At 36.3% G+C, this 23,298-nt stretch overlaps 3 protein-coding genes and 1 long non-coding RNA gene across 10 annotated transcripts in view; 1 reads left to right on the forward strand and 3 right to left on the reverse strand.

The window, feature by feature from the left end:
- The window catches only part of LOC149618667 (uncharacterized), a 70,719-nt gene that overhangs the window by 20,204 nt on the left and 27,217 nt on the right, over positions 1–23,298 (reverse strand). The gene's annotated exons all lie outside the window — the stretch shown is intronic.
- Positions 287–2,082, forward strand: LOC149618670 (uncharacterized). The gene is made up of 2 exons (XR_016375194.1): positions 287–1,840; positions 1,907–2,082. It is a non-coding gene; the product is annotated as an uncharacterized LOC149618670 (long non-coding RNA).
- LOC149618671 (uncharacterized) overlaps positions 3,164–23,298 on the reverse strand; it is a 34,589-nt gene continuing 14,454 nt past the window's right edge. Inside the window, exons 1-3 of one of the 6 annotated variants that reach the window (XM_089854224.1) lie at positions 5,682–5,793; positions 5,303–5,317; positions 3,164–5,204 (exon numbers count right to left, since the gene is read on the reverse strand). In XM_089854224.1, coding sequence (XP_089710350.1) covers positions 3,764–5,134 — 1,371 coding nt within the window. In that variant the 5' untranslated portion in view covers positions 5,135–5,204; positions 5,303–5,317; positions 5,682–5,793 and the 3' untranslated portion in view covers positions 3,164–3,763. Of the gene's footprint in view, positions 5,205–5,302; positions 5,318–5,681; positions 5,794–6,646; positions 8,668–9,208; positions 9,315–23,298 lie in introns of those variants that run through there. The other 5 variants (XM_089854222.1, XM_089854219.1, XM_089854220.1 and 2 more) reach the window with 5 other exon arrangements.
- Positions 16,208–19,795, reverse strand: LOC149618672 (uncharacterized). Of its 2 annotated transcripts, none has more exons than XM_089854228.1 (2): positions 19,440–19,795; positions 16,208–18,639 (listed from the first exon to the last, which is right to left on the reverse strand). In XM_089854228.1, exon 2 carries the CDS (start codon positions 18,463–18,465, stop codon positions 17,074–17,076), a length of 1,392 nt encoding a protein of 463 aa, XP_089710354.1. In that variant the 5' UTR covers positions 18,466–18,639; positions 19,440–19,795; the 3' UTR covers positions 16,208–17,073. The 2 variants fall into 2 exon arrangements, with proteins under 2 accessions (XP_089710354.1, XP_089710355.1); XM_089854229.1 differs by having other exon boundaries at positions 16,208–18,654.

Raw genomic sequence — 23,298 nt, forward strand, 5'->3', positions numbered from 1 at the left:
GCTATCCACAATTCGCCTGGCCACTATTACTTCATCTGACTAGTCAATTATCCATTCCACATGAACATGAATCTGTATACATTGGCTTCTAACACCACCATCTTCTGGTCTTTGCTTTTGTCCATCCCACATGGACACCAGTCTGTACACCTGGCTTCTACACCACCATCTTCTGGTCTTTGTTTTTGTCCATCCTACATGGACACCAGTCTGTACACCTGGCTTCTACACCACCATCTTCTGGTCTTAGTTTTTGTCCATCCCACATGGACACCAGTCTGTACACCTGGCTTCTACATCACCATCTTCTGGTCTTTGTTTTTGTCCATCCCACATGGACACCAGTCTGTACACCTGGCTTCTACACCACCATCTTCTGGTCTTTGTTTTTGTCCATCCCACATGGACACCAGTCTGTACACCTGGCTTCTACACCACCATCTTCTGGTCTTTGTTTTTGTCCATCCCACATGGACACCAGTCTGCACACCTGGCTTCTACTCCATCGTCATCGTTGGGTTTAAGACATTCGCGGCGATCAGCTAGGGTTACGAGAAACGTCTAGCCTCCCTACGGTGGGATCGTCCACCGAAGGTTTTCGCAATTGCGGTTGTTCTTGCTTTTAGCTGTAGTTCGACACCCTTATATACTACCTATTTGAGTATGGTGAGGCAACCGGCGTATGCTTCATTTTAAACGCCAATATTAGTCAAGTCTCTCAAGAATGTTTAATTGTTCTTTATCAAGACGATGTAACGCTCAATAAGGCGAACAACTAACGAAGAAAATATTTAATATTAGTTAAATTTATTTTAATATTTAAGATAATCTTGTTTCTCAACTCAAAATTAAAACGGAAAGAGTTAAAAAGCAGTCTATTTTTTTGTCTGTGTGTGTCTGTCCGTTGTCACACTAGTGCGCCGAGTTAGCAGTTCGCTTTGTTTTGATGTGTTAAGAAATCCTACAGAACCTTAATATTCACTTTTTCCATAATATAAAGTGAATATGTGGAAATCGTTTTCGTAATTACGATGCATTTAGTACCTTTGTAGCTTTAAAGCTCTGTTTCATTTTGATATTCCAAGGGTGATTTTTAATATTGTTATTTGAAATGGATGTTTATATATTACTTAAGCTATACTACATCTGTTTATAGCATAATCCTTTCTATAGTGATTTCAAGAAGAACGCAACGATATAGGTCAATTGAACTTTTATTTGTCAATAGGCCTAGTAAACGCTTGGGTTTGGTTTTCGTTTCTGTAATGCAGAGACATTAACGGTTCAGAGTGAGCCGAAAGTTAATACACTGTAAAATAATTAGGCTTAGATTTTATAATCATGGTGGAAATCTGGGCCGCGTTCAGCAGAGCTCAGCGCTGTTAGCTGTGTCCTACAGGACGGGATCTTGAATTTGACGTCACGGACGGTGCTTAAAGAAAATCGTCGGGTTTTTGGAAAACGTGACGTCAAACGCGTAGTTCTCAGGCTCTCAGCTTGGCGAAAGAACATGGAGGAATTAATACAAATAGCTCTTGCTGATTCTGATCGGATTATAGCTATTTAATTGGCGTGAAACCAGTTGATCACGCGAGAATTTTAAGAGACATGTTACTTTCTAATTTTAATTATAAAAGTTGTCGTTATCTATCTCTTTAAATATGTTATCATACAATTTTTGTTAAGCCTTGGTATCTTGCACGCTTTATTGCGCTAGCGTCATTTTTAAAACACCGATGACCGGAGAAAAGCTATGACGACAGATCTCACCGGTAAACGTTTTCCAAAATCCGCTGTCATTTTGGGGAGCTCTGCTGGACGCAGCCCAGACCAGTGAAAGGTCTGATCGTAATCGGATTATAGCTTGGTGTTTTCATGCTTTTTAATGGTGCGCATTTACTTTCAGTGTGTGTAGCCACAAATAAGCTTTGATGTTATGTAACGTTAACAGTCATGTTGACAAACTAAGAAAATCGTTGAGGTGAAACGAGAGGATAGTGTTTACATGGCAACCCTGTTGTGAATATGGCTTTGAACATAGAGGTAGAGGGTATACAGTTGAGGAGTAGAAAATTGGGCCTTTACAAAAACGTAAAGGTAATATCCCTCCAAAGTTTTAGCTCTTCATTTCCCGTTTTTCCCCCCATCGGATGATTTTAATGTGTACAAGTATATCCTTATTGGATGTAAAATGTCGTCTGATTTACAGTATATTTGCTATGCTTTGTATACTGCTTTAATATTTCATAAATTTTAACTTCAGTATTTGTTCTTAAAAAAATAAACATTTCCATATCTGGGTAAGTTTGTAAGTAGTCCTCCTCGGAGAGGTAATATTTTGGTTTTCCCAACTTGTTTGGCCCTAATTTTGCAAATACCGGTTCAAATATCTTGAGAATTTAATGAGATGCGCAAATTAAGGCTTGTTATTTTTGTGCAAAGTTTCAAAAGTTTCTCTTTTATAGTTATATTGTAAAATAAAACGAAAATTAGCGATAATTAAAGAGCTTAGTCTTCAAACGGTTTCAATGTGCTTTCTTAGGTTTCACTGGTTCGAATCTCTTGAAATTTTAGGGAGAGGTATTATGAAGGTTTTTAATGATCGTGCAAAGTTTCAAAGTTTTAAAACAAAATAGTTCTTTTCTAGTTTTCTCACGGCAAGAAGCCGTGTAAGCACAATACAGCTCCGTGGTGCAAGTGGACTAGCCTCCCGCGTTTAGTGAGCGAGAGTTCCATTATCTTCCATCTAGTGAGAACAACTCTCCTAATATGGCGGTCCTTCCCCTGTGCGTTGGTTTCTCGTCAAATATTTAATGGAATGGTCTGTTAAATGCAATTCTTAACCTAACTAGCACAATTAAACGCAATGCTCAACCTTACAATAAAAAACTCCTTCCTTTTAAAACACAAACAAACGAAAGCATATCATCACATTACCACAATCCCCTCCCTTCAATAAAAACGGGAAATTTTATACTACCAAAGGCGATAATGTGGCACAACGACTACTACAGAAAAGTCGGACCATCCACATTTGGTCGGACTAATAGCCACATCGTAGATGCACATCATACGATGTTGCTACTTGTATAGAGATAGTTGCATTTTAAGTGTCAGCGTTTCGATTTCACGAAATTAAAAAATTAAAATTCAAAACGAACAATTTTCTATGAAGACCATATTTTATTAATGTCTCCAGAGTACAAAACAAAATTATTGAAATAATGTAACAAGTACAATAGCAATTTTAAGGGACTTATTTAAAATTGCGTAAATTTAGAAAAACATTGTTGAACATGAAACTAGTTGAAAACTTTGTTTGGCCAATAAAAGCAACAAATGTGTTCGTTTATTTGGAATAAAGCTTTGAACAAAAACCCAACAAAACGAGTAACTTTATAAAATAATCGTTAAATAATAAGAGAAAACTAAGTATGAAAAAAAATTGTCATGCGATACTATTTTACTTATTAAAAATGTGTAGGATTTGAAAGAAAATTATTGAATACCGAACTAATAGGAAGATAACACAAGTGATAACCATGTGTGGGTTAATATGAAAAAAATGCTTTGAAAAAAAAAACCCATGAAAATAGGAGTAACTTTCCGCTGTCACAGTGTAATCACTAAACAATATTTATGTAAGGATGTAACTACAACTGCACGCAATTCAACAACCACTTGTTTTGTTTAGAAAACAAATGCACAAATTAGAACGAAAAAAATAAACAATTGTGCGTGAAGTTAGACTCGTTGTAAGAACTTAATCTGAGCAATTGGGATCCAACTCAGGAAAAAGCTGAATTAAAAAACCAGTAATGGTTTCCATCATCATATCTTGAAAGTAAAAGTTCTTCAATTTCTTAAGGAGATTTTTGGCCAAGTTCTCACTGACAACAGTTCGAGCGAGGTAATATTTCAACAGATCCGTATCGTATGTGGCCAACGTTTCGATAATGCGAAGATGATAAGGAGTTAACAATTTCTTGGCGTAACTCTTGGGCTCAATACTATCAATTACCATCTTAATAGACACAGCGTCTTTGTTGTTAAGCAATTTAGAAATGATGGTAATAAAGAACTTTGAACTGATAACTTTATTTAATTCTTCTCTTGGGAATCTGGTCCAACAATATCTGAACAAAACCCCACGGTTGTAGCGTCTGACAAACTCGAAGGCTCCATCAGCAAACTCCACCAAATCGTTGCCGTTTGTAGCTTCAATAGCGCCTTCCATTTTGCCAATGCAATGGTCCAATGCCTTTACAATATGTGTATTTGGCCACGCGAAGTCTGATATGTTCATCAATAACTTTTCAGGTGGTTCAAATTCGGATACTAATCCACACATTTGCGTGTAATTTAATTGACTCAATAAATATCCCCAACCTGATACTTCTGAAAATTGGAGAAAGTCGTCTGTGTCATAATAATTCCAATTTTTAAAAATAATATCCAAGGCCTCAATTTTTTCTTCTTCAGTTAAATTATTAAACAGAAATTTTACTGTTGATTTTCTAAATTCTAAATCATAAACAACGCGGACGAAAAATTTGACATCAATTGAAGTTCCATCTAACAAAGGGTCTAAAAAGAAACTATTCGGTGGGTCCAGCAAGACCCCACCTAGTTTATAAATCCAGTATTGTACCATCAAATTTAGTTCATTGAAATCGTTTAAATCCTGTTCTTCTTTGATTCGTGGCCACAGTTCCCAAACTTTATCCTCCAAACAGTACACGCATGCCATTTTAAAACTGAATGACAAATCAAGGTCAGTTTGATTCTCTAGTAGTAACCTGGCCATCTTGGGTCGATTTAAAGAGCCTTCAACTGTCCAGCTCAAATTGGAGACTTGGTGTTCCAGGGTAATGTCAGTGACGTCGTCTTTAATTTCGTAAAGCCAATCATATATTTCATATCCTACTTCATTCAATATCACCATGGTAATTTCTTTGATATAATTTGCTAAGTCGGAGCGCTTCAATTCGGCACTTGCACTGTCATTCGTTGACTCGCAGTTGAAGGAATCAGATCGTATGGAGTTTTTATTTGCACTAACCCATATTAACGAGGCGAAATTAGTCAAGGCTTGGCGTTGTAGCGAAATCATAGGCAGTTTGGCAAGCTCCATTTTGAATTGTTCAATGCGGCTTTTAATAAATGGGCGTATTCCCTATGTGTAAATACTTGATGTATCGAATCTTCAAAATTTCCAATAGCGAAAAATAACGTAGACAAATTTTTTTCGATAAGAATCCACAATCAGGAATTCTTTTTTTTTTGTTTAAATGCGACTTACCTAAAAGCATAAAACCTAAATAAGAAATAATGTTATTGGGAATTTCTTCCATGTCAAACCAAAAAACATGCATTAATGCAGTCATTGCAAAATAAAACACAAATGCATGCAGCCAGAGCAAAATATAACATTAAAAAAAGGGATTTATAAAATGAAAAACAACTCCATGCATCTTGCAAGAAGAAAGATTGCTAAAAGGCTTCACGATGTTATACCCATGCCGGCAAAATGGGCATGGATAAAACAGTTATGGTAAAACGTTAGGGTATGATGTAACACTAATTAAACGAGTACCCAACTAAAATATTTAAGTTAATGCCAAAATTAATGCCATGGTTTCGGCACAAAAGTTAATTAAGAACAAAGTAATTATAAATACCTTTACAAGTTGCCAATTTCGAACCCTCGACGAATACTTTACTAATCACATTAAACGACGTGATATTTAATACGCAATATTCAGCGACATGTCACGTAACTCAGTGGTCACGTTTCTGGCTTTTTTGAAGCAGACGAGCTGAGACCATGGATGAAGGATGCGCGTGAAAAACATTCGACGCTCAAGAGGATGTGCAACTCCCTAAACTAAAAAGTAGACAAGTCGATACTAGCGCCGCCTGGCTACCAGCGCTGGAAACCCTCGCGAGAAAAATAAAAAATACTGGACATAAGAAAAAAACCCGTCTGTTTTGCTTCTAGCAGAAGACTCTAAGGAAAAAATTTACGGTAGCGCGTTTTTTTTCTTATGTCAAGTATTTTTTATTTTTCCCGCGAGGGTTTCCAGCGCTGGTAGCCAGGCGGCGCTAGTATCGACTTGTCTACTTTTTAGTATAGGGAGTTGCACATCCTGTAGAGCGTCGAATGTTTTTCACGCGCATCCTTCATCCATGCTAAGACGACTTGTTTTGGTCACAGCCGACTCGATCACGCTTTTGGCTGCACGAGCTATAGCTTCGCCAACATTTATTAATAATAATGTTGGCGAAGGCTATAGAGATGCTCGTCCAAAGACAAATTTTTCCTATGTAAAAGCAGTGTTTTTGCTCGAAAAATCAAAGGAGTCAGCTTTTAACATGCCCGTCTATGTGAGGAACACCGCCGTTTCTATACCCTAATTTTGCAAATACTGGCTCAATATCTTGAAATTTTAATGAGATGTGCAAAATAAGGCTTAATTGTTATTTTTGTGCAAAGTATCAAAAGTTTCTCATTATAGTTTTATTGTAAATAATTAGAACGAAAATAAGCCATGATTAAAGGGCTAATCGCCACATTGTAGATAGATATACATCATATGATGTGGCTACTTGTAACGAGATAGTTGCATTATCAGAAACAGCGCTTTCATTTCACGAAATTAAAATTCAAAACGCAAGATTACCATCTTCTATTTATGTCTCCATTAAAGAGTACAAAACAAAATTATTGAAAGAATGTAACAAGTACATTAACAATATTTAAGGGACTTATTTAAAATTGCATAGATTTCCGAAAAAAAAAACAATCATTTCTTGAACATGAAATTAGTTGAAAACTTTGTTTGACAAAATTGTGTAGGATTTGAAAAAACATTATTGAATACGAAATAAATAAGAACATAACAAAAATGATAAGCATGTGTGGGTTAATATGAAAAAATGCTTTGAAAAGAAAAAAAACCTCTGTCACAGTGTAACCACTAAACAGTATTTATATGTAAGGATGTGACTACAACTGCGCGAAATTCTAAATTACTTATTTAAAAATGCGCAGTTTTTTTAAGATAAACATTTCTTGGCTCAAAATTCAACGTCAATTTCTTCGTTGGGATCGAACTCAGGAAAAAGTTGAATTAAAATACCAGTAGTGGTTTCCTTAATATATTGTATGTCACAAGTGTGCTTCAACATCAAAAACAGATTTTTGGCAAATTTCATACTGACAACAGTACGAGCCAGGTAATATTTCAACAGATCCGTATCGTATGCGGCCAACGTTTCGACTCTGGAACTACACCCAGGAGGTAAGAACTGCTTGGCATAACTCTTGGGCTTAATGCTGTCAATTACCATCTTAATGGACACAGCGTCTTTGTTGCGAGCCAATTCAGAAAAGATGTCATTAAATTTCACTGAATGCATAGCTTTATTTAATTCTTGTCTTGGGAATCTTTTCCAACAATATCGGAATAAAATCGTTCGGTTGTAGCGTCTGACAAACTCGAAGGCTCCATCAGAAAACTCCACCAAATCGATGCCGTTTGTAGCTTCAATAGCGCCTTCCATTTTGTCAATGCAATGGTCCAATGCCTCTAGAATATGTGTATTTGGCCACGCGAAGTCTGATATGTTCATCAATAACTTTTCAGGTGGTTCAAATTCGGATACTAATCCACACATTTGCGTGTAATTTAATTGACCCAATAAATATCCCGGACGTGATACTTGTGAACGTTGGAGAAGGTGGTCTCTTGCATAATTCCAATTTTTAAAAATAATATCCAAGGCCTGAATTTTTTCTTCTTCAGTTAAATTATTAAACAGAAATTTTACTGTTGATTTTCTAAATTCTAAATCATAAACAACGCGGACGAAAAATTGGACATCGATTGAAGTTCCATCTAGGTCTAAAAAGAACCTATCCAGCCGGTGCGGCAAGTATCCTTCTAGTTTATAAAGCCAGTATTGTACCATCAAATTTCCTTGTACCATCGAATTTTCATACATGAAATAGTCTTCTTCTCTGGGTCTGATTCGGGGCCACAGTTCCCTAACTTTATCCTCCAAACAGTACGTGCATGCCATTTCAAAACTGAATGACAAATCGAGGTCACTTTGATTCTCCAGTAGCAACCTGGCCATCTTGGGACGATTTAAAGAGCCTTCAACTGTCCAACTCAAATTGGTGACTTGGTGTTCCAGGGTGGCGTCAGTGACGTCGTCTTCAATTTCGGAAAACCAATCAAATATTTCACGTCCAACTTCGGGCAATATCATCATGGTCATTTCTTTAAACAGTGTTGGTATGTTGGAACGCTTCAATTCGGCAATTGCTGCGTCGTTCAGTGACTCGAGGTTTAACCGAAAACGCAAAGGATATCGCAAGGATTTTTTAATTGAACTAACCCATACTAAGGAGGCAAATTTAGTCAGGGCTTGGCGTTGTACAGAAATCATAGGCAGTTTGGCAAGCTCCATTTTTAATCGTTCAATGCGGCTTTTAATAAATGGGCGTATTCCCTATGCGTAAATACTTGATGTATCGAATCTTCAAAATTTTCAATAGCGCGTAATAGTGTAAACTAATTTTTTTCGATACGAATCTTTAATCCATTCATTAGGAATTCTCGCTTTTGTTTAAATGCGACTGATCTAAAACCATAAAACCTAAGTAAGAACTAGAGGATATTGGGAATTTCTTCCATGCCAAACCAAAAAACATGCAATAATGCAGTCATTGCAAAATAAAACACAAATGTGCATGCAGCACGAGCAAAATGTTAATGAAAACGGATTTTTAAAATGAAAAACAATTCCAGGCATCTTGCAAGCAGAAAGATTGCTAAAAGGCTTCACGATGGTACATATAGTTAATTGTCATTACCGAAAATTATCTTCAATTTTTCTAAACTTCAGAGCTTCAAACAACGGTTTAAAAAATGTATGGATTTAACTGCCACAGTAAAACAACAGGGTATGATGAAATACTAATTAAACAAGTACTCAACTGACATATTTAAGTTAATGCGAAATTAAATGAAATGCCACCCCACATGCCTCCCAAAACAAGCTATAATTTACTTGTTGAAAACTTGTGAAAATTTGAGAACGAACCCTAAACATAGTTTTCCAGCACAAAATAAACATCTATAATCTATTATGTGGATTCGGCACTAAAGTTAATTAAGAATATAGTAATTTTAAATACCTTTGCAAGTAGCCAATTCCGAAAACTCGAGAAATACTTTACTAATTACATTAAACGACGTGATTTTTAAAACACAATATTCAGCGACATGTCACGTTTTACCGCGGTTTTGAAGCAGACGGCTTCGTTTGGTCAAAACCGACTCGATCACGCTTTTGGATGCACGCGCTATAGATGCCCGTCCAAAGAATATTTTTTCCTATGCGCATACCAGGAATTTTCGTTTTTTTTTCGCTCGAAAAATCAAAGGAGTCAGCTTTTAACATGCCCGTCTATAGGAGGAACACCGTTTTTTGGCCCTAATTTTGCAAATACTGGTTCAAATATCTTGAAATTTTAATGAGATGTGCAAAATAAGGCTTGTTATTTTTGTGCAAAGTTTCTCTTTTATAGTTTTATTGTGAAAAAATTAAAACAAAAATTAGCCATAATTAAAGTACTTATGGTCTTCAAACGGTTTTAATGTGTTTTCTTCGGTTTCACTGTTTTTTTTTTTTTCCACCTACGAGCACTAGTGCTTAGCCGTTAGGCCTTGAGCACCAGGAAGAATGGAGCGGGAGACCCTACGCGGCCCAGCACAGACGGGGGCCGCTAGGTCGTATGTGGATAAGCAGGGAAGGAAATGAGGTTTACTTGGGAGGTGACGGAAGGTGGAGTTGGGGTTAGTCACCTCCGGCGGACACGGGACAGTCGGCACCTAAAGGGTAGGATCGCCGACATGTGTCGTATTCCCTCAAACTTTGCCGCCCAGAAGCCGGGCTTACAGGAGCGCGCCACACTCCCGGCCGGTTTCACTGTTTCGAATCTCTTGAAATTTTAAGGAGAGGTATAATGAAGTTTTAAAACAAATAGTTCTTTTCTAGTTTTCTCACGCCAATAAGTAGTGTAAACACAATACAGCTCCGTGGTGTAAGTGTTTAGCGAACGCGAGCTCCATCTAGCGAGAACAACTCTTCTAATATGGCGGCCCTTCCCCTGTGCGTTGGTTTCTCGGCAAGTATTTAATGGAGTGGTCTGTTAAACGCAATTCTTAACCTTACCAAGAACGAAATCAGAATACCATAAGAACGTTGAAACAAGGCAATACTGGGGCCATGAAGTCATACTTTTCATAATATGAGGGAGAGGCCTGTTTTTGGGAATATGGAAAATGGAGTCTCCTAGGTCTAGGAGTGTTGGTGTCGGTGTCAAGAAAAAAATTGTTAAAATCGTTAATGATGAACTGATATATTTAAAAAGAGTGGTTATAAAGAATCTAGATTTATCTATTAGAGAGCCTGATTTGTCTGGGACAAAGTCAGTACAACGAATTTTCCAAACTTCGCCGTGTAAAGCCAAGGCTTAAGGCCAGAGAAGCTGAATGTGATAATAGCCACTTTAACTGATTTATAACCCACCGATGGCGCTAAAAACGGATTTTAAGGCGTTACCTAGAACGAAGGTTTTCGAAAGAAGTATGACTTCATGGTACCAGGGGACAATGTTTCCATTCCACGTTCTTATGGTATCCTGAATTCGTTCTTGACCTTACTAGCACAATTCAATACAATGCTCAACCCTAAAATTAAAAACTCCTTCCTTTTAAAACACAAACAAGCGAAAAATATAATCACCTTACCACAATCTTCACTGGCGAACGAAAACGTCCATACTTCCAAAGGCGATAATGTGGCACAACGACTACTACAGCTACAGGAAGGTCGGACTAAGAGCCACATCGTAGAAATACATCATACGATGTAGCGACATGAATAGAGATAGTTGCATTATCAGTGTCAGCGTTTCGATTTCACAAATTAAAATTCAAAACGCAAAAAGTTCAAAGAAGACCACCTTTTATTTATGTCTCCATTAAAGAGTACAAAAAAAATGTTAAGTACAATAGGAATTTTAAGGGACTTATTTAAAATTGAGTAGATTTAGAAAAACATTTCTTGAACATGAAATTAGTTGAAAACTTTGTTTGTTCAATAAAAACTACAAACATATGTACGTTTATTTGGAATAAAGCTTTGAAAAAAAAAACCAAACAAATCGACTAACTTTATAAAATAATCACTAAATAAGAGAAAACTAAGTATGAAAAACAAATTGGTATGTAATTCTATATTACTTATTAAAAATTGCGTAGCTTTTGAAAGAAAATTATTGAATACGAAACTCATACGAAGATAACCATATGTAAGGGTGTAACTTCAACTGCGCGCAATTCTAAATTACTTATTTAAAAATGCGCAATTTTTAAGAAAAATAATTCTTGGCACAAAATTCAACGACAACTTGTTTTGTTTAGAAAACAAACGCACTAATTTGAAAGAAAAAAATAAACAATTAAAGATCTGTGAAGTTTCACTCGTTGTTACAACTTAATCTGAGCAATTGGGATCCAACTCAGGAAAAAGCTGAATTAAAATACCAGTAATGGTTTCCTTCATCATATCTTGAAAGTAAAAATTCTTCAATATCTTAAGGAGGTTTTTGGCCAAGTTCTCACTGACAACAGTTCCAGCGAGGTAATATTTCAACAGATTCGTATCGTATGCAGCCAACGAATAAATAATGAGATAATGAAAACAAGGTAACAAGTTCTTGGCGTAACTCTTGGGGTCAATACTATCAATTACCATCTTAATGGACACAGCGTCTTTGTTGCGAGCCAATTTAGAAATGATGTCATCAAAGAACCTTGAATCGATAGCTTTATTTAATTCTTCTCTTGGGAATCTGGTCCAACAATATCTGAACAAAACCCCTCGGTTGTAGCGTCTGACAAACTCGAACTCTCCATCAGCAAACTCTACCAAATTCTTGCAGTTTGTAGCTTCAACGGCGCCATTCATTTTGCCAATGTAATGGTCCAATGCCTTTAGAATATGTGTATTTGGCCACGCCAAGTATGATATGTTCATCAATAACTCTTCAGGTGGTTCAAATTCGGATACTAATTCACACATTTGCGTGTAATTTAATTGACTCAATAAATATCCCGGACGTGATACTTGTGAATGTTGGAGAAGGTGGTCTCTGTCATAATTCGATGGTTTAAAAAGAATATCCAAGGCCTGAATTTTTTCATCTTCAGTTAAATTATTAAACAGAAATTTTACTGTTGATTTCCTAAAATCATAACAATGAGCAACCCTGGTGAAAAATTGGACATCAATTGAAATTCCATCTAACAAAGGGTCTAAATAGAAACTATCCAGCGGGTCCAGCAAGTGTCCGTCTAGTTTATAAATCCAGTATCTAACCATCAAATTTTTACCATCGAAATCGTTTAACTGCCGTTTTTCTCTAATTCGTGGCCACAATTCTCTAACTTTATCCTCCAAACAGTACACGCATGCCATTCTAAATCTGAATGACAAATCAAGGTCAGTTTGATTCTCTAGTAGTAACCTGGCCATCTTGGGTCGATTTAATGAGCCTTCAACAGTCCAGCTCAAATTGGTGACTTGGTGTTCCAGGGTAATGTCAGTGACGTCGTTTTTAATTTCGTAAAGCCAATCAAATATTTCATATCCTACCTCTTCCAATATCATCATGGTCATTTCTTTAAAACGTTTTGGTATATTGGAACGCTTCAGCATGAGAATGGCTACGTCGTTCATTGTACAGAAGGGTAATTTCCTAGGAAATCGTAAGCATTCTTTATAGGCACAAATCCAGACTGACGAGGCGAAATTAGTCAGGGCTTGACGTTGTAACGAAATCATAGACAGTTTGGCAAGCTCCATTTTGAATTATTCAATACGGCTTTCGATTCCAAATTATAATTATTCGTGAAAAACTCGACAATGTTTTTTCGTAAACAGAAATTTCGATTAACGTGAGGCTAATGTAATATGTGGCAAAAAACTTGCGACTACAGGCCATACAATCAGTAAATCTTCTGATGGGAGGTTTTGAATATTGTAAAAATGCACGTTTGTGATAGAAGAAGCCATAAACTCTAATACCACCTTTCATTAAATTTAAAACAGAAAGCCAGATTACAAAATGAAAAAAAAACTGTTTGTTTAACTTACGATTTTGATACCATGAAATTACAAGTTGGTAAAACCAAAATATTACCTCTCCGTGTCAAGAGGTCTACTACTACAAACGTATTTACCTAGATATGGAATTATTTCACTTTTTTGAAGTAAACATTTACGAAATATTGAAGCAGTATTCCAAACATAGCGAATGTACAGTAAAGCAGACGACATTTTACATCCAATAAGGATAAATCTTGGACACATGGAAATCAGTCAATGGGGAAAAGAACAGGAAATGAAGTCTACGCTTCAGCTGTTTACCCTATATTCTGAAAGCTACATTCACAACTGGTTTGCAGTGAAAACACTATCGTCTCGTCTCACCTCAACAATATTCTTAGTTTGCCAACATGAATGTTAACGTTAAATAACACCAAAGCTAAATTGTAGCTAGACGCACTAATAGTCAATGCGCACCATAAAGAGAATAATAAGTTTGTAGTTACTAGCCGTTTACCATTAGCCCTTTTACTAACCTTATTATTATTATTTAAGAGTGTATTTAACTTTCGGCTCACTTTGAACCGTTGATGTCTGTTCATTTCAGACACGAAAATCAAAGCCAAAAGTTTACTTCACCTCAGGCCTCAATTATTTACTCTTTGTTTCACTAAGCCTATTACGGATAATACTTGTTATACGCGCCTGAGTCTAGGTCTTAGTTTTCTTCATGAAATTACTAAACCAAGGATTATTCTATATACAGATGTAGTATAGCCTACGCAATATATAAACAGCCATTTCAAATAACAATATTAAAAAAAATCTTTGGAATATCAAAATGAAACAGAGCTCTAAAGCTACAAAAGTACTAAATGCATCATAATTACGAAAAATACTTCCACATATTCACTTTATATTATGGAAAAAGGGAATATTAAGGTTCTGTATGATTTCTTAACACATCAACACAAGGCTAACTGCTAACGCGACGCACTAGTGTAACAATGGACGGACACACACAGACAAAAACATAGACTGCTTTTTAAATCTTTCCGTATTAATTTTGAGTTGAGAAACAAGATTATCTTTAATATTTAAATAAATATAATTATTTTTAATTATTTTAATCTTCAATTATTAACATTAATAATAGTTAAATCGTTTAAAATAAAGTTATACCTATTATCTTCTCAAACTTTTCTAATATTGACGTTTAAAGTGAAGGGTACCCCTCTTGCCCGCTTTCTTCAAATTTTGGGGTATATATACGATTCGTTTCCATTGTAATAGTAAGGAAAAAGCGCAATTGCGAAAACCTTTGGTGGCCGATCCCACCTTAGGGAGGCTAGACGTTTCTCGTAACCCTAGCTGATCGCCGCGTATATCCTAAAACCAAACGATGATAATGGAGTAGAAGCCAATGATACAGATTGGTGTCTATGTGGAATAGACGGAAGACCAGTGGATGGTGGTGTTTGAAGCCAATGATGCAGATTGGTGTCTATGTGGAATAGACGGAAGACCAGTGGATGGTGGTGTTAGAAGCCAATGATACAGATTGGTGTCTATATGGAATAGACGGAATGGTGTGTAAGAAGCCAGTGTAAGTGCGGACTGGTGTCAATGTGGGATTGACAAAGAATAGAAGATGGTGGTGGTGGAAGCCAGAAAAGTTCCAGACTGGTGTTCATATGGGATGGACGAAGACCAAACATGGTGGTGTGAGAACTCAAGTATAGAGTAGCCAAAGAGAGAAATACAATTTTCCAAATTTCTGTGAACTGTCAATGCGGTCCGGAAATTGGGAACACGTTTGCTCCGATACGCAAACTGCGAACGCGGTCACGTGGGTGTAACAACGGACAGACAGACAGACACACACACAGACAGACAGACAGACAGACATGGCCGTTACAGAACCTCTCCTGGACTACGTCACACGGAGAGGTAAAAACGTTTAGTTCCGTAAAGAACGTCAAGAAACACTGCCTTTACATTTGTAATGGTAGACGCTTACGTTAAGGAGCTTGTCTGATAAGCTGCAAGCAGTCATTAGGATGTTTAAGGCTATACATTTCCCTTCTACCGTTTCCTTTTCATAGTGACGTCAACTTAAAAAAATATGCGGCATATTTAAACCCTGTAACTATTAAAGGGAGGGTGAAGTGGAAAATCAAGTGATTTTTTATCGATTCTTATACTTATTATAAGATCAATCTGCATAGTGAAACATTCAGGAAATATCTCCGAATGATTTTGAAATTCAAATTAGGTTCAGATAATCAGATTTTATGGTTAATTTGAAATAAGGATCTCTGACAAATCACGTAACGCCCTGCCTTCCTGCTAACAAAATTCCAGTTGCACGCTCTATATCTCGAGCCACGATTATCACATCGCGCGCAAATTTTATCAAATCTCGCGATAAATTTCATTCGGCATGGAGCGTGCCACGAGAATTTTGTTCACAAGAAGGCAGGGCGTTACGCGATTGGTCAGAGGTCCTTCTTTCAAATTATCACTAAAATTTGAACCTAATTTTAATTTTAAAATCATTCGGATATATTTCCTGAATGTTTCACTATGCAGATTGATCTTATAATAAGTAGAAGAATCGATGAAAAATCACTTCATTTTCCACTTCACCCTCCCTTTAAGCGCGTCTTGCGATATAGCATAGCCCACTCGATCACGCGCATCACGACGCAAGCTGACAGCTCAGCGTCTGGGAGCGTGGATCGAGTTGGCTATGGATATAGTAAAGCAGTTCACAAAATTTTCGGACTAATCGGACGTTATTCTTTGAAAAAAGGTTTGTTACATTTCTGTCCATTTTTTAAGATGGCTGTGGATTAGAATTTAAAGCTTATAAGTAACTTCCCAGGAAAATTAGTTTCAGCTTCTTAAGTACAGTGCTTTGAAATGGGGGTTATTATCAGTCAGTCCTTTTAATTGTACATGTATAGACAGATGCATTATCAGTGTACGCGTTCTGACGACATAAACGTATCGACTATCAAAGATTACAAACTTTTATTTTTCCTCCATTAAAAAGTACAAATTAAATTAATGAAAGAATGTAACAAGTACATTTGCAATTTTAAAGTACTTATTTAACATTGCTTTTAGCTTTTGAAAAAAAAAAACTTATTGAACTGGAAATTAGTAGTGAACTTTTTTAGAAAATAAAACTACAAACAGAGTTACATTTACTTGGGAAGAAGCTTTGAACCAAAAACCAGAAAATTATAATCACTAAATAGTAAACAAAATTAAGTATGAAACTGCAATTGCTTGCAATTTTAAAGTACTTATTTAAAATTTCGTACTTTTTCAAAAAAAAAAAAATAATAATTAAAAAATACTTATTGAATTGGGAATTAGTAGTGAACTTTGTTAAGGAACTTAAATTGACAAACATTAACTTGGTAAGAAGCTATGAACCAAAAACTTGAAAATACTAGTAACTTAACAGTGTAATCGCTAAAAAGTAAACCAAATTAGAATTGCAAGCAATAGTAGTTTCATACTTAAAGTGCTTATATAAAATTTCGTAGATTTTGAAAGAAAATCCTTGAATATGAAACACTTACGAAAGTTTGTTTTGGTAACAAAAGTGACAAATATTTATACATTAAAACAGGAAAATAAAAATTTAAAATAAAAATTAAAAATTAAAAATAAACATTTAAAATAAAAATTAAAAATTAAAAATAAACATTTAAAATAAAAATTAAAAATTAAAAATAAACATTGAATAAAAGTTGAAATTCGTGAGTAATTCTACGCAATGTAATCATTAAACAATAATAAGAATTAATTGAAGTACATAACTACAGTTGCATTTCAAATTTAAATTGGGTAGTTTTTGAGGAAAATCTTTTACTGAATATGAAAAAATCGGAATTTTCGTACATTTAACGCTGGATAAAGCTGAAGTAAAATGCCAAAAACAATATGCTTACATTCCAATACGGGATAGTAGCTCTTAAATCTTTTTAGGAGCTTTACGGCTAACCTCTTCCTGTAAACGGTACGAGCGAGGAAAGATTTCAACAGATCCGTGTCGTATTGAGCCAATATGTTGATAACGCCAAGACCCCTCTCACTTAACAACTTCTTGGCGTAACCCTTTGGTTCAATGCTATCAATTATCATTTTAATGGACACGGCGTCGTTGTACAATGACAGTAGACTAAGGATGTCATCCAAAAAGAATGAATCATAATCTTCAATAGCTCTATTTAATTCTTTTTTTGGGAATCTGGTCCAACAATATCTGAGCAAAATCGTACGGTTGTATTGTTTGACAAACTCGAAGTCTCCTTCAGCAAACTTGATCAAATCATTGTCTTCTGTAGCTTCTACCGTACCTTTCATCTTGCTTATGCAATGATCAAATGCCTTTAGAAACTCTGTAGTTGTCCACTGAATGTGATAAATGTTGATCAATAACTGTTCCGGTCGTTGAAATTTAGATATGAACTTGCAGATTTGCGTAAAATTAAAATGACTCAATAAATATTGAGGAAGAAATACTTCCAAGAGTTCGTTCAAGTTAAACTCGTTAAGATTCCATAATTTATAAACAATATCCAAGGCCTGAGTTTTTTCATCTGAACTTAAATTATTTAACAAAAATTTCACGGCGAATCCAAATGGAAAAGTATGAAGAACCAGGATGAAAAATTTTACATCAATAGACGTTTCATCACTCTCTAATAAAGCGTCTACAAATGGATCTGATATGTCCAGCAAGTGTCCGTCTAGTTTATAAATCCAGTATTTTACGATTAAATTTTCACCATTGAAATCATATAACTGCCGTTCTTCTCTGATTCTTGGCCAAAGTTCCCTAACTTTATCCTCCAAACAGTACGTGCATGCCATTCTAAAACTGAATGACAAATCGAGGTCAGTTTGATTCTCTAGTAGTAACCTGGTCATCTTGGGTCGATTTAATGAGCCTTCAACAGTCCAGCTCAAATTGGCGAGTTGGTTTTCCAGGGTAATGTCAGTGACGTGGACTCCGATTTTGAAAAGCCAATCAAATATTTCATGTCCTACATCATCCAATATCATCATGGTCATTTCTTTAATATGTTTTGCTAAGTCGGAGTGCTTCAGATCGTCAATCGCTCTGTTGTTCAGTGAATCGTGATAACACAGAGGATATCGCAAGGATTGTTTATTTGCACTAACCCATATTAACGAGGCGAATTTAGTCAGGGCTTGGCGTTGTAGAGATATCATTGGCAGCTTGGCAAGCTCCATTTTGAATTGTTCAATACGGCTTTTAATAAATGGGCGTATTCCCTATGCGTAAATACTTGATGTATCGAATCTTCAAAATTTCCAATAGCGAGTAATAGTGTTAACCAATTTTTTTCGATATGAATCTTCAATCTATTCATCAGAAATTATCGCTTTTGTTGCAATGCGAGTGACCTAAAACCATAAAATCTAAATAAGAACTAGAGGTTATTTCTTCCATGCAAAAGCAAAAAAAAAAACAGTCATCGCTAAATACAACATTAATGCATGCAGCAAGATCAAAATAAAACATTGAAAAAAGGTATTTCTAAAATGAAATACAAATCCTTGCATCTTGCAAGGAGATAGATTGCTTAGCAATGCTAAAACGCATCACGATGGTACCAATAGTTAATTGTAATTACCGACAATTATCTTCAATTTTTCTAACTTCAGAGCTTCAAACAAGGGTTTAAAATATGTATGCATTAACAGCCCCAGTCAAACGTTAGGGTATGATGAAATACTAATTAAACGAGTACCCAACTAACATTTTTAAGTTAATGCCAATTAAAGGAAATGCCACCCTACATGCCCCCCAAAACAAGCTATAATTTCCATGAGCGGCTAAATGTGCGCCTGTTTTTGTTATTATCAAGTTTTATCAACTGAATAAATTTCCCCTTTTCCAAAATTTTACTAAATAGAATATGTTTTTACCCCTAATTATTGGTACCCTTCCAAATTATGGCTAATTAGCTTGTTTATTGCCACCTTTTCCAAAAAATTATTATTTTTAGTTTCTTTCTACCCTAAAAAGAGGCGCACTTTTAGCCATTCGTTAATTTCCTTCTAGAAAATGGATGAAAATTTGAAGTCGGCTATGATTTGAGAAAGAACTCCCCGCCCAAACGCAAAGTTTTCCAGCACAAAATAAACCTCTATAATGTGGTTTCGCCACAAGAGTAAATTAAGAACAGAGTAATTATAAATACCTTTGCAAGTTGCCAATTCCGAACACTCGATGAATACTTTACTAGGCCTAATTACATTAAACGACGTGATTTTTAAAACAGCGACATATCACGTTCTCCACTTCTCCCGAGGTTTTGAAGCAGACGATCTAAGACGGCTTTGTTTGATCACAGCCGACTTGATCACGCTTTTGACTGCACGCACTATAGATACCAGGCTGGGAAATAAGGATATTTTTTAAACTAGTCCTTTGGACCAGTGACCCCCTAGTGTCTGAAATCATTTACTGGTCTCCGGACTGGTCCCAGCCTTTGCTCTCCAATAGATTTGCAATTAATAAACTGGTCCCAAGGACCAGTAACCCCCACTTATTGAATTAAAAAACTAGTAGAAGCAATTAATAAACTGGTTTTGGACCAGAGGAAGTGTGCTATTTCCCAGCCTGATAGATACCCGTCCAAATAATTTCTTTCCTATGTAAAAGCGTGTACCAGGAACTTTCGTTTTATTCCCTCGAAAAATCCAAGGAGTCAGCTTTTAACATGTCCGTCTATGGGAGGAACACCGGTTTTTGGCTCTTATTTTGAAATTACAAGTTCAAATCTCTTGAAATCTAAATGAGATGTTCTAAATAAGGTTTGTTATTTTTGTGCAAAGTTTCAAAAGTTTCTCTTTTATAATTTTATGGTAAAAAAATTGAAACGAAAATTGGCCATAATTAAAGAGCTTAGTCTTCAAACGGTTTCAATGTGTTTTCTTCGGTTTCACTGGTTCGAATCTCTTGAAATTTTAGGGAGAGGTATTATGAAGGTTTTTAAATGATCGTGCAAAGTTTTAAACAAATAGTTCTTTTCTAGTTTTCTCACGCCAAGAAGCAGTGTAAGCACAATACAGCTCCGAGTCTGTGGTGCAACTCAGTAGGGCCGTGCAGACTATTCGTTACTATTTGGTCGGACCAAATAATTTGGTCAAAATTGACATTTACTATTCGCACCGACGAATCGAATAATGGTTTTCAAAATTCTAGAATACCAAATAATGAGCCTCGAAAAACCGACTATTCTATAGCGGATAAAACAATGTGAAAGCAGAAGAAAATAGGGGAAGTGGGTAGCTTGGGCAACTCATAGACATTATAACACTATTAAGGCCTAGACAAACTATTGGGGAAAGCGGTCCTTGAACGTTTTTGTGAGGATTTTTCGCTTCTCCTCCTTCGCATGTGTGATAGGGTGAATGACTGGTGGCGCCCCCCTATCGACGAGCGAAGGAGTTATTAATAAGGAGTAGTGGCACTCTATGTTAACTCCCTATAGGGCATAATAAGTCAAACCCCGGAGGTGCCATTACTCCATTTCCAAATCTACTTCTACATTATGGCCATGACCAAGGCTTAGCTCGCCTTAAATGTTTTTATTACTAATAAATGTATAAAAAAAGACTCTTACCTTCAGAAAACGGTGGTATTTCCTCGAAAGTAAGTAGAAATACAAGTTCCAAGTGTTTTTTAAAAGATTTTACAGGTGTAAAATTTATAAAATACGTTTTTCCGCTCTAAGCTCGTATAAAATGGAGTAATGGCATCTCCGAGGGTTTGACTTATTATGCCCTATAGGAGGTTAACATAGAGTGCCACTACTCCTTATTAATAACTCCTTCGCTCGTCGCAAGGGGGGCGCCACCAGTCTTTCACCCCATCACACATGCGAAGGGGCGAATGCCTTAAAACCGTCACAAAAATGACTCTCAATTGTTCCTCTTGTATCTCTATGGGGCAACTTCGCGAGGCGTCCCGTTTACGGATTTTTCGCGCCATTTCCCTCCCCGTGGGGGTGAAGAGAGATAGGATTTTTACGCGCATTAACACACGAGTGACGTAATTCTGTGGACAGTACGGTCCTACGCCTTCCAACTGACTAGAGGCGTCTGCTAGAGGCAGTGAGGCACTCAGGCAGAATGGCAGAGGCTGGAATCGAGTGGTAAGTACTAAATTCATAACTTATTTTAAAATATGTCTTTATTTTTAAATACAATGGTATTTCTAAGTTCCAGGGAAAAAATAACTTGTCCGAAGTTTTAAACTGTGATAGGGAAGAGTTCAAAGTAATAAAGTTGTATCCAAGTTGTTGTAGTTTGATTTTTAACATTGGGATTGGTTTGGGTAGATCTTACTTTTCTTTTCAACACAGCCTGAGTTTTCTTATCGGTAGTTTCCTTGTACGTTAAATCACACTGCGTACTCTTAACGACATTCATTTTATTAAATAACCGAATTTTCGTCCTTAATTAAACCAATATCCGCATTAACCCGTTACCTGACGTAACCTTAACTCAAACTGAAGCACAGCAGAAATATAAGCAGACTACACAAGTTAGTTCCACAGTTCGCTACATGGTGGCGTTCGCAATGAAATCTGGTACTATTTTATGCTTCGCGCCGATTGGCCAGATTCAAATTTTAAGGGTGGTAGGGGAATCGACCATTGTAAGTGAGAATCACTGGACGACTTGTATGGCTCAAGGCTACGGCTACCCACTTCCCCTATTTTCTTCTGGTGAAAGTGAATGTTTTTAACAGTCTATTGACCAAATTATTTGGTATTCACAACCAGTTTTCGAATTTTTCTGTTGATTTTGTGAGTTTGAGGACGCTGTCATAGAGATAGGAACATAAATGTTATGCTCCTATCCCTATGGGCGCTGTGATAGTGTCCGCTGAACCGTGGCCTCATAGATGACGCGACCTGGCAGACACAGCCTTAAAATTCTGACGTGGCTACTGGCTGTTAAGTATTACTCGCGTTCACCGAGTCGCGTGATCTAGGAGGCTATAGCTAGAATCAGCCACTCAGTCTTTAGAAGTTCATAGACAAGGATAAACCATAACCATAATATGTTTTAAATGGTAATGGTTATTATCAACTTCTCGCTACGAAGCTAACTATATGGAACTTCCTAATAATATGTCACTACAGTACAACTATTAAAAAAATAGTATCATGGACATTAAAGAGGTCATACATTGCAAAGCGAGTAGGGATATATTGACAGCTAACCTAATTTTGATTAAAATAAAACCTTTGATTCGTTCAAAAATAAGTTTTCAGCTGTTCAAAAGTACCTTTCCGTGTCCCATTATTCATAAATTTGAAATTTGGTAGAATAGTTTTATAGAAATTTAAATTTGGTCGAATTTTTGGACTTCACACTATTTGGTCAAATTATTTGGTCATTTTCCTATTCCGAGCCGAGAGATGGCTCCCAAAAACACTGCTATTTGGTATTCGACGAATACCTTAAAAAGTACTATTCGCACAGCCCTAGGTGCAAGTGGACTAGCCTCCCGCGTTTAGCGAACTCGAGTTCCATCTAGCGAGAACAACTCTCCTAATATGGCAGTCCTTCCACTGTGCGTTGGTTTCTCTTCAAGTATTTAATGGAATGGTCTGTTAACTGCAATTCTAAACCTTACTAGCACAATTCAATACAATGCTCAACCCTAAAATTAAAAACTCCTTCCTTTTAAAACACAAACAAGCGAAAAATATAATCACCTTACCACAATCTTCACTGGCGAACGAAAACTTCCATACTTTCAAAGGCGATAATGTGGCACAACGACTACTACAGCTACAGGAAGGTCGGACTAAGAGCCACATCGTAGAAATACATCATACGATGTAGCGACATGTATAGAGATAGTTGCATTATCAGTGTCAGCGTTTCGATTTCACAAATTAAAATTCAAAACGCAAAAAGTTCAAAGATTACCATCTTTTATTTATGTCTCCATTAAAGAGTACAAAAAAATGTTAATTACAATAGCAATTTTAAGGGACTTATTTATAATTGAGTAGATTTAGAAAAACATTTCTTGAA

The sequence above is a fragment of the Phalangium opilio genome, unplaced genomic scaffold (assembly GCF_054372755.1).
Source record: "Phalangium opilio isolate 3A_F unplaced genomic scaffold, DU_Popi_V2 ptg000209l_1, whole genome shotgun sequence".
Lineage (NCBI taxonomy): Eukaryota > Metazoa > Arthropoda > Arachnida > Opiliones > Phalangiidae > Phalangium > Phalangium opilio.

Coding starts and splice junctions, on each gene's coding strand:
- LOC149618672 (XM_089854228.1), bottom strand. CDS start 18,465: ATGGAGCTTGCCAAGCTGCCAATGATATCTCTACAACGCCAAGCCCTG.